This window comes from Pristiophorus japonicus, chromosome 8 (genome assembly GCF_044704955.1).
Source record: "Pristiophorus japonicus isolate sPriJap1 chromosome 8, sPriJap1.hap1, whole genome shotgun sequence".
In the NCBI taxonomy this organism is placed as follows: Eukaryota; Metazoa; Chordata; class Chondrichthyes; family Pristiophoridae; genus Pristiophorus; species Pristiophorus japonicus.
The window spans coordinates 198403763-198415856 of record NC_091984.1 but is presented as its reverse complement, the minus strand read 5'-3'; the positions used below and the strand labels follow the sequence as shown (position 1 = coordinate 198415856).

The 12094-nt window shown below is 43.7% G+C and overlaps 1 protein-coding gene across 1 annotated transcript in view; it reads right to left on the bottom strand.

Annotated features, from left to right (window-relative positions):
- Positions 1–12094, bottom strand: part of ddx54 (DEAD (Asp-Glu-Ala-Asp) box polypeptide 54) — a 54760-nt gene that overhangs the window by 30605 nt on the left and 12061 nt on the right. Inside the window, exons 5-10 of the mRNA XM_070887738.1 lie at positions 9803–9852; positions 9658–9699; positions 8977–9072; positions 6199–6320; positions 4550–4611; positions 3807–3938 (exon numbers count right to left, since the gene is read on the bottom strand). Coding sequence (XP_070743839.1) covers positions 3807–3938; positions 4550–4611; positions 6199–6320; positions 8977–9072; positions 9658–9699; positions 9803–9852 — 504 coding nt within the window. The remainder of the gene's footprint in view (positions 1–3806; positions 3939–4549; positions 4612–6198; positions 6321–8976; positions 9073–9657; positions 9700–9802; positions 9853–12094) is intronic.

Sequence of the window (12094 nt, the reverse complement as noted above, 5' to 3'; positions counted from 1 at the left end):
CAGCCCTTGCTCTCGTCCAACAGGTTCGAGGCTCTTACTCCCTGTGTGGACAAGAGCAGGGACTGCAGGGAGGATGAGCAAACTGACCACAGCACTGTGGTACAGGGGCCATTTAAGTGGGGGGAGTGAAAAGAAAGGTTGTAATGGTAGGAGACAGTATCATTAGGGGGATAGATAATGTTCTCTGCAGCTGAGAGCATGAGACCCAAAGGCTGTGTTGCCTACCCGGTGCCAGGGTCAAGGACATTTCCTCTGGGCTGGAGAAGAACCTGGAGTGGAAGGGGGAAGATCCAGTTGACGTGGTCCACGTGGGCACCAACGACATAGATAGGACAAACAAAAGAGATTCTGTTGAAGGATTTTGAGCAGCTAGGGGCCAAATTAAAAAGCAGAACCACAAAGGTAATAATCTCTGGATTACGAACTGAGCCACGAGCAAATTTGCATAGGATAAATAAGATCAGAGAGTTAAACATGTGGCTCAAAGACTGGTATGGGAGAAATGGGTTTTGGTTCATGGGGCACTGGCACCAGTACTGGGGTAAGGGGGAGCTGTTCCGTTGGGACGGGCTTCACTTCGACCGTGCTGGGACTAGGGTCCTGGCGAATTGAATAACTAGGGCTGTAGAGAGGACTTTAAACTAAATAATTGGGGGGGGGGGGGGGGGCAGTTCAGATGAGCAGAAAATTAAAAAAATCAAAGAACAAGCAGAAGGCAATTGAGCAGGGTAGCACTGGGGGAAATGAAAACTAGAGCGTGACAGGAAGGGAACATAAAAGTGCATCGGAAAGTGGGGTCAAAGCAGGAAAAGCTCTTTATCTGAATGCATGCAGCATTCGTAACAAAATAGATGAGCTGACGGCACAAATAGTTACAAATGGGTATAATCTGATAGCCATTACAGAGACGTGGCTGCAAGGTGACCAAGACTGGGAACTAAATATTCAGGGGTATTTGACAATTCGGAAGGAAAAGGAGGTGGTAGCTCTGTTAGTAAAGGATGAGATCAGTGCGATAGTGGGAAACGATATTGGCTCAAAAGAGCAAAATGTTGAATCGATTTGGGTGGAGATAAGGAATAATAAGGGTGAAAAAATCACTGGTGGACATAGTCTATAGGCCCCCTAAAAGTAGCTACACTGTTGGATGGAGTATAAATCAATAATGGAATCTTGTAAAAAAAGGAATGGCAATAATCATGGGCGATTTTAACCTTCATATTGATTGGACAAATCTAACTGGCCAGGATAGCTTTGAGGAAAAATTCATGGGGTGCATCTGGAATAGTTTCCTTGAACAGTACGTTGCGGAACCAACCAGGGAGCAGGCTATCTTAGATCTGGTACTGGGTAATGAGACAGGATTAATAAATGATCTCCTAGTAAAGGATCCTCTTGGAATGAGTGATCATAGCATGGTTGAATTTCAAATTCAGTTGGAGGGTGAGAAAATTGGATCTCAAACCAGTGTCCTAAGCTTAAATAAAGGAGAATACAAAAGTATGAAGGCAGAGTTGGCTAAAGTTAACTGAAAAAATAGATTAAAGTGTGGGACAGTTGATGAGCGGTGGCAGACATTTCAGGAGATATTTCATAACTCTCAACAAAAATTTATTCCATCGAGAAGGAAGGACTGTAAGAGAAGGGATAACCATCCGTGACTAATGAAGGAAATAAGGGATGGTATCAAATTGAAAACAACGGCACACAAAGTGGCCAAAACTAGTGGGAGGCCAGAGGATTGGGAAATGTTTAAAAGCCAACAAGGAACGACTAAAAAAAAATAAGGAAAGGGAAGATAGATTATGAAAGTCAACTAGCACGAAATATAAAAACAGAAAGTAAGAGATGCTTTGGTATATAAAAAGGAAAAAAGAGTAGCTAAAATAAATGTAGGTCGCTTAGAGGATGAGATGGGGCAATTAATAATGGGGAACATGGAGATGGCAGAAACTCTGAACAAATATTTTGTGTAGTTTTTACAGTAGAGGACACTAACAATATTCAACAGGATAATCAAGGGGCTATAGGGAGGGAGGAACTTAAAACAATCACTATCACGAAAGAAGTAATACTCGGCGAAATAATGGGACTAAAGGCGGACAAGTCCCCTGGACCTGATGGCTTGCATCTTAGGGTTTTAAAAGAAGTGGCTGCAGAGATAATGGACGCATTGGTTGCAATTCACCAAAATTCCTTGGATTCTGGCGAGGTCCCAGTAGATTGAAAAACTGCAAATGTAACGCCCCTATTTAAAAAAAGAGGCAGACAAAAAGCAGGAAACTATAGACCAGTTAGCCTAACATCTGTGGTTGGAATCCATTATTAAAGAAGCAGTAGCAGGACATTTGGATAAGCAAAATTCAATCAGGCAGAGTCAGGATGGATTTATGAAGGGGAAGTCATGTTTGACAAATTTTCTGGAATCCTTTGAGGATGTAACGATCAGGGTGTATAAAGGGGAACCAATGGATGTGGTCTATTTGGACTTCCAGAAGGCATTTGACAAGGTGCCACATAAAAGGTTACTGCACAAGATAAAAGTTCACGGGGTTGGGGGTAATATATTAGCATAGAGGATTGGCTAACTAACAGAAAACAGAGAGAGTCAGGATAAATGGTTCATTCTCTGGTTGACAACTAGTGGGGTGCCGTAGGGATCAGTGCTGGGACCCCAACTATTTACAATCTATATTAACGACTTGCAAGAGGGACTGAGTGTAACGTAGCCAAGTTTACTGACGATCAAAGAAGGGAGGAAAAGCAATGTGAGGAGGACACAAAAAATCTGCAAAAGGACATAGACAGGCTAAGTGAGTGGGCAAAAAATTTGGCAGATGGGAGTATAATATTGGAAAAGTGTGAGGTCATGCACTTTGGCAGAAAAAAAATCAAAGAGTAAGTTATTATTTAAATGGAGAAAGATTGCAAAGTGCTGCAGTACAGCGGGACCTGGGGGTACTTGTGCATGAAACACAAAAGGATAGTATGTAGGCACAGCAAGTGATCAGGAAGGCTAATGGTATCTTGGCCTTTATTGCAAAGAGGATGGCGTATAAAAGCAGGGAAGTCTTGCTGCAGCTATACAAGGTATCGGTGAGGCCACACCTGGAATACTGCGTGCAGTTTTGGTTTCCATATTTACGAAAGGATATACTTGCTTTGGAGGCAGTTCAGAGAAGGTTCACTAGGTTGATTCCAGGGATGAGGGGGTTGACTTATGAGGAGAGGTTGAGTAGGTTTGGGTCTCTACTCATTGGAGTTCAGAAGAATGAGAGGTGATCTTATTGAAACGTATTAAGATTATGAGGGGGCTTGACAAGGTGGATGCAGAGAGGATATTTCCACTCATAGGGGGAACTAGAACTAAGGGGCATAGTCTCAGAATAAGTAGCCGCCCATTTAAAACCAAGTTGAGGAGAAATTTCTTCTCTCAGAGGGTTGTAAATCTGTGGAATTCTCTGCCCCAGAGAGCTGAGGAGGCTGGGTCATTGAATATATTTAAGGTGGAGATAGACAGATTTTTAAGCGGTAAGGGAATAAAGGATGATGGGGAGCGGGCAGGGAAGTGGAGCTGAATACATGATCAGATCAGCCATGATCTTATTAAATGGCGGAGTAGGTTCGAGGGGCCAAATGGACTACTCCTGCTCCCATTTCTTATGTTCTTATTTTTAAAAAGTCAAATACAGTCAAGTTAAGCTGAATAGAGATCCTTGAGAAATCAAGAGATGGCTTTTGTTCTCTTGGCTAAGGCTGACATTTAGTTTGAACATTCTTTTCCAACATTCACATTTGACACAAACCTCTTTTAAGTATTCCACGTGATGTTTGGTAGCAGCAAAAATGACGGTCTGTTCTTGAGGTTTTATGATATTTCTCAACAAGTGAAGCAGAACAGCTGCCTTGTCATCAGTCCGTACGTGGAAAAATGCCAACTGTAAAATACCAGATATAATGTTTAATGCAGATGTTCATGTGTGATTATTTGTTAAAAAGGCCACGTCCTTAAAACCACATACGACACTAGACAGTCAAATTTGCTCATTCTTAATCATGATAAATGGTATTTTCAGACTTATGTTGAAGTTAACAATTTGTACCATTTACCGTTACTTTGTAATCTTCTATCATCTCCCATAACTGATCAAACTTTCACCAGCACAAATTCCATTTAGATCTGAACAAACTGTGTCTATGATAGTATAAATCTACCTGTAACAATCCCTCAATGCTAAACATTTTCTATTTTCAAGACGTCTAATTCATTTGAAATGATTACAAATTGATAAGAATTATGTTACCATTAGTACTGTAATAAACTGAAGTCAAATGGAAGCAGGCAATTATAACAGATGTAGCTTTTGCACAAATGAATGGTGTAATATAGATGTACTTAATACAACTGTCCACAAAATAAAGATATAGCACCATGCAAGTTTATACTTAAAAATGCAATACTCTTTGTACTGTTCATTTTAAAGGTTAAGTGCACATTCTTCATAATTTTGAATTTGTACATGGCATGCCATTATAAAAAGATTCATACCTGTAACTGATCATTCAGTTTAGAGTCTACATCCAGCCGGATTAGAACTGGCTCTGTCAAACCTGGAACATACATTAATTTTTAAACTATTAATTTAAATAGCTTTTTTAAAACTTTAAAAACAAAAAGCAGATCATCACTACCAAATTTAGTTTTAAACTATAATAATATTGTACTGTAGTTCACATTAACAAGAAAATGCCAGGTGAGGGCTGCACATTTTTGAGTAGAACTGCTTAAAATAAATGCAGGCATATATAAACAGGAATGCAGCTAAATAAAATTTACTACATTTAGGGTTTTTATTGGCACAACTGTAACCTTTAGAAATTAATTTCCCCCAATTTCAGGTACAAAATTTCATATTATACAGAACTCAAATGATAAGCAAAACGAATATTAAACAACTTTTTCCACATGTACAAAATCCAATATTAATTGAAATGTAATGCAGAGCATCACATTTATTCCATGCTATAATTATATAGTCTCAGATGGCTCTTGAGTGAGTAAACGTTTAAATACATAAACACTCTTACCATCACTATGCCATCTTACAATTGAATTGTTTGGGTATTTTCTGGGAAACACAGGGACAATCAATCTATTTTGGCAGTCATAATGATTAACAGAAGAAAACAAAAACACTCCCTATGACGGTATAATTCAGTTGAGCATTTCAGTGCTCGCCTGCTCAACAACAATTTTACAATGCATCTGTCCCATTAAGCAGACAAAAATATGATCAAACATCTCAGCTTTTAACAAGTTTGTAACGACAACTGTATTGTGAAAATGGAGGTTTCCCCATGGAAAACATGATTGTTTTATTAAAATTATTTGCAGATAACAACAGCCTGAAAATAGAAATTTAAGGATTTATTATTTTGCAGTGATGAGTAAAATCTTTGTTGGTACCAGTAAATTAGCTTTCAAAAGGATGCTAGAGTGTGGTACCAAATATAACCAATTAAACTCTTAACCTTAACATTCCCTTTAGACAGTGTCTACATTTCAGTTCATAAGCTCTCTACTGAGGTGGAACAAAATGGACATTTTAAGCCAAAAATCATTTTTGATTTTGATGGTATTCTTTATCACAAAACTGATAAAAAGACGTGATTAATATTTTCCTCTTCTAGTGCTCTCATGCTCATTTTCTCTCTTCCCTTATTGAAGGCTCTTTGCTGAGATAGTTATGTCAGCACCAGCCACAATATTACCTCACTAAGTGCATCATGCATCAATTTAGACATTGTCAACAAAGGGCATTGTCTCTGAACCTGACTTACTCTCATCGGACATTCACACATATGCATTTCTAGCAGGGAGCGCTGCACAGTATTCAGAAAAGTACCCTCGGTTGATTCTCCACTTCCTAACGAAGGGGTAATAAAAACAAGTGTAGCACCATCTAGCACCACCACAGCTGAAATCAGCCAACAACTTTCCTGTTCTGTATGGCTTAGTTACTTATCCACCTAAGCCAGAGGTTAATTTGCAATTAACAAGTTGTGCTTCCGCTTAAAATAAAACCCTATTTTATCAGTAAACTATTATATAAACCACGGTGAATATTAACAGGTAGTACTTCTGAAATTCTAAAGTAAATTACTGCAGTTTTAAAACAAGCTTATTAAAGTCTTTACCAGCACGTGCAAACTCCACCAGTTGCTTAGGCAGTGTGGCTGAGAAGAGCAAGGTCTGTCTAGAGTCTGGTAACCTCTGGATAATCTCTTGCAAGTGCTCTGCAAATCCCATCTCAAACAATCTGGCAAAAAATAAACAAAAATATTTACAGCACATTTCAGTAAAGTACCATCAGCAAACATTCCATTCTTTACATTCTCATTCTCTCTGCTGTCTTTGTGAATATTTTACAAAAAAATGACTATTGGCACATTTACAAATAGGATCATTCACCAATGTTTGCACGTTAAGCAGAATGAGAGGACAATCACTAATTCAAATTAATCTTAGTGTGGCAGTACTTTTATACAAAAAAAAAGTTCTCACTTTCTCAATTCACAATCTATAATTAATCATAAAGTAGACATACTTTTCTCCAATGTGCCACTAAGACAGGATTGGAGTGCTTTGTACGCTCTTCTTTTTGCTGTTTGAGAATAAGTTGTGTTATTTTAGTACTAATGAGTCATTCCTACCAAGCTTAAAGAAGCTCAACACCATCCAGGACAAAGCAGTCCATTTGATCAGTACCCCTATCCAATAATTTAAATAACCACTTCATCCACCACCAGCGTACCATGGCTGCAGTGTGTATTATCTGCAGGAGGCACTGTAAGAAGTAGTCAAGGATGCTTCAGAAACACCTCCCAAAGCTGTAACCTCCTCCACCTAGAAGGACATGGGCAGCAGGTGCATGGGAACACAATTACCTCCAAGGTACACACCACCCTGACTTGGACATAAATCGCCATTCCATCATTGTTGCTGGTCCAAAATACTTGAACTCCTTAACTAACAGCACTGTGGGAATACCTTCACCGCATGGACTGTAACAGTTCAAGGCCCACCACCAGCTTCTCAAGGGAAACTAGGGATGGGCAAAAATTGCTGGCCTTGCCAGTTCACCCAAATGCTGAAAAATGATTTAAAAATTCATCAAATGTGATCATAGCAATTTCAAAATGCACATTTTTCTGCACAAAGCATGGGCTAATTACAAGCAAGATAATGGGAGGAAAATTGCGGTTGGAGGCTTCCTTCGTACGAACTCCTCCGACCCGAAAAAAATCTGCGAATCTACCTGTTGGCCCTGGAGAAATGCAAGATCCTAGATTTGGAGGCCTAGAGTCGCTGCGCAGCACATGGGTACCTGTCTTCGAGGTACGTTCGGAGAAGCTGGAGTCACGTGGACCTGGACCACCAATCACTATGCAGTATTTTCATTGATAAAAATGAGAGCTGTTTGTACGAGCTCCCATTACGATCAATAAGAAAAACCCCAAACACCGAAACACAGCATAATAAATAAAACACCTCACATATTTAAAATTAAATGTTTTCGATTTTTGAATTTTTGTGTGTTTTAATTGGGTTAAAAATAAATTTACCTTAATGGACAGGGTTTTTAAATATAAAAATGAATTTAAATTTAATTTTTATATGTTTTAAAACTCTTACGCTGGTAAAAGTAAGCTATGCGCCTGCTTTTACCAAGCGTAAAAGTTTGAAGGACATTCGGTTGGCATCAGTTGGGCAAATAGCCCAATCTCTCCCACACGAATGTCCTCCCGGGGATGCGGAGGATCTGTCAAGAGAAATCCTGACAGATCGGAAAAGCCGATTTTCGGCGCATACGTATCGCTCCCTGAAAACCGGCTTTTGCGAGGCCTCGCCGGATCCGTGCGCACTTCGTACAGACCAGGTGAGGCCGGAATTTTCAGCCCATTAACTCTCTGCCCCAAAACATCAAAAATAGGTTAAAACGCGTGAGCAATGTGAAAATTGCATTGGTTGCCATAGTATCGCCTTGAAATAAACTTGATTACAGCGAATACAGCTTATTAATCACCCCTGCATTACATTACTGACAATCTAAGTGCGATCTGCTGTGTTTATATTTTCAGTTTGGGGAGAATTGATTGCTGCCAAGGAAGTCCGGGCTAGCTAACCTGGACTGCCATAGCAGCAATCAATTTTCTTTTTTTTTTTAATTTCTCATACACAAGCTAAATATACATGATCATTGAGCTTTCTTGTATGGAAATTTATTTATAAAAATATACTAAATAAACCACAAAAAATAAAGCCGTTATAATAGACTACATTTTTATCATCCTTCTGACTTTGGGTTGTGATTAGTAAAGTAGCCAAATTATCCAATTTGAAAATGTCATCATACACCCTTGTCTTATCACTATACCTCTGTACCAAGTTCAGATGATCTGTGCCACAAAAAAACACTTTCATCAGCTTTGACTCAGTGTACACTTACTTCTGAGTTCATAGCCCCACCGACTTCAATGCAGTACTGAGGGAGTGCTGCATTGTGGGTCTTTCAAAAGAGATGTTAAACTAAGGCCAAGTCTGCCCTCTCCAGTGGGCGCAAAAGATCTTATGGCACCATTTGAAGAAAAGCAACAGTGTGCTCCCGGTCCTTGCCAACATTTATCCCTTAAAATACACTTATAAATGATCTGGTCATTTATCTCACTGCTGTTTGTGGGACCTTGCAGTGTGTAAATTGGTTGCCACCTTTCCTACATTACAATAGCGATTACACTTCAAAAGTACTTCATTGATTGTAACGTGCTTTGGGATGTTCTGAAAAGCACTATATAACTACAGGTTCGTTCTTTTTTCTTTAAAACCCAGAAATATACATAGCATCATCAAAAATCAGCAATATAATTCAGCAATAACAATGGGAAGAGGTACTGGTTCTATTTGATCAATTTTACCTGTCTGCTTCATCAAAGACCACATATTCAACGTTATGTAGCTTGAGGTTCATTTCTACAACTACATGCATTAAACGACCTGGTGTGCCAATTATTCTGTAAAGAGAACAAATAGAACATAAGTTGTACAGGTTATAAGTCTACATAAAATCACTACTGACTTAGCATAGCACTGAGCACTTGTGCTCCAACCTTTAGCACCATCATGCCGTCCCCAAATTACCCATCTTAAATATCATTGAAAGGAGTCAACCACAAAGAGACCAATTTCATATTGGGCCCCATGGTTTTCTTCTCATGTTAAAATGGGGGATAACATTACTAATTTAGTATTTTTATTATGGTATTCCCTTGCATCAACAAATGTAAACCTGAAATTCTTAGCAGAAGTAGCAATACATTTCTATAAATAACATTATACAATTTTAACTGAGCTCAATTGTGTGCCCAATTCTTTATGGGAGATAATTCTAAAAACAAATAACATTTTATTTTACAAACAAAATTTCAGGTAGTTGAAGACCTTTCCACCTTAATAATACACGAAGAAAGCAATGTTACAAAGACCTTTTGGGAGATACATTTGACAAAAGCTTTGAACAATTAAAAGATAAACTACTTCAAGTAATTATCCTCAAGGGGTTAGTCATCCAGCAACATTTAAGAAAAACATCAACTTACATATCAGGGTTTTCATGAAGTGCTGCAAACTGATCCTCCATTCTAAAAAAACAAGTACCACACATCTCATTAAATTCTTGGTTTTGCTTGGTTGAATTAAATTACAACATCAAAACTACAGATTACCACCCAAAAAGGTACTAACTTGTCTCCGCCCAAGATCAAAGCTGTTTTGAAGCCAGCAAACTTTCCAAGCTACAAATCCAAAGAAATAGAGAAGGAAGATTACATGCAGAATAGATTTTTATTTAATTTAATTTTGAAAATGTATGGTATATTTATTCAACTTAGACATAAAGAAAGCATAATAACAAAAATAGCATTAAATAAACAATCCAGAATAAGAGAAACTGAAATATGTAACACACAAATATGATCCACAATTCTTACTCTTGACAACATTTCTGTTTCATTTGTACAAAGAATGTAATCTTTTCTTAAATATTCAGATTAAAAGATAAAATGTCATACTAATTGGAATCAATGTGCATGCAGATGGAGAAAATACTTTTATTCTTTGGGTTTAATTAGTTACAATTAGCATTAAAAAGTAACTGTACATACGTTCGGGCCAAGTTTCGGGCTGCGCCTAGAACGGCGCGGCCCCGACCTGGACGCCCGTTTTTCGCGCCACAAAGTGCGCCTAAAAAAAACCTCACCTATTCTCCGGCTCCCTGCAGGCCCTCTGGAGCTGGGCGCGGCGCAGCAAAAGGCTGTGGGGGGCGGAGCCAGGTCCCTGCGCTGAAAACAGTGCCGGGACCTCTGCACAGGCGCGCTACAGTGGGCGCGCATGTGCAGTAGCTCCAGGCGCCAAAACTGTGTGGGAGGGGCCGCGTGCCCTGGCCGAATGGCCTGGCCGAATGGCCTCACTGGGGCTGTGTCGATAAGGCTGCCTCCCACGTCCAGCTCCTGCTTGATCCCGACCGGAGCCCGCTCCCCCCAACCCCCAGCCCCCGACCGACCTCCCGACCCCCCCCACACGCCATCGACCTGTCAGTCCGGTAGGTCTAAGCTCGAGGTCTTGGGTGGGTGGGTGGGTGGGTCTGTCTGTCTCCACACCCCCTTCTCTCCTCCTCCTCTCCTCTCCTCTCCCCGACCCTCCCCCCTCCCTTCTCACCCCCCCTTCCCCCCACCCACCCCCCCCTCACACACACCCCCCCTCCACCCCCCACACACACACCCCACCCCCTCCCCCCACCACACACACCCCCCCTCACCACCCCCCCTCCACCCCCCCACACCACCCCCCCCTCCACCCCCACACCACCCCCCCCACCCCTCACACCACCCCCCACCCCCCCCCCCCACACCACCCCCCTCCACCCCCCACACCACCCCCCCTCCACCCCCTCACACCACCCCCCCCTCCACCCCCCCACACCACCCCCCCCCCTCACTCCACCCCCCCCCCCCTTCCACCCCTCACACCACCCCCCCCTCACCCTCCCCTCACACCACCCCCCCTCCACCCCCTCACACCACCCCCCCTCCACCCCCTCACACCACCCCCCCCTCCACCCCCTCACACCACCCCCCCCTCCACCCCCTCACACCACCCCCCCCTCCACCCCCTCACACCACCCCCCCCTCCACCCCCTCACACCACCCCCCCCTCCACCCCCTCACACCACCCCCCCCTCACCCCTCCCACACCACCCCCCTCCACCCCCTCACACCACCCCCCCCCTCACACCACCCCCACCCCCTCCACCCCCTCACCACCCCCCCACCCCCTCACACCACCCCCCCCTCCACCCCCTCACACCCCACCCCCCTCACCACCCTCACACCACCCCTCCCCCCCCTCACACCACCCCCCCCCCACACACCACCCCCCCCACACCCCCCCACCCCCTCCTCCACCCCCTCACACCACCCCCCCCTCCATCCCCTCACACCACCCCCCCTCCACCCCCTAACACCACCACCCCCCCCACACCAACCCCCCTCCACCACCCCCCCCTCCACCCCCCCCCACACCACCCCCCCCCCACACCACCCCCCCCACCCCCTCACACCACCCCCCCCCACCCCCTCACACCACCCCCCCCACCCCCTCACACCACCCCACCCCCTCACACCACCCCCCACCCCACCCCCTCACACCACCCCCCCCCACCCCCTCACACCACCCCCCCCCCACCCCCTCACACCACCCTCCCTCACACCACCCCCCCCCACACCACCTCCCCCCCCCACCCCCTCACACCACCCCACCCCCTCACACCACCCCACCCCCTCACACCACCCCCCCCCCACCCCCTCACACCACCTCCCCCCCCCCCACCACCTCCCCCCCCTCCACCCCCTCACACCACCCCCCCTCCACCCCCTCACACCACCCCCCCCCTCCACCCCCTCACACCACCCCCCCCCTCCACCCCCTCACACCACCCCCCCCTCCACCCCCTCTCACCACTCCCTCACACCACCCCCC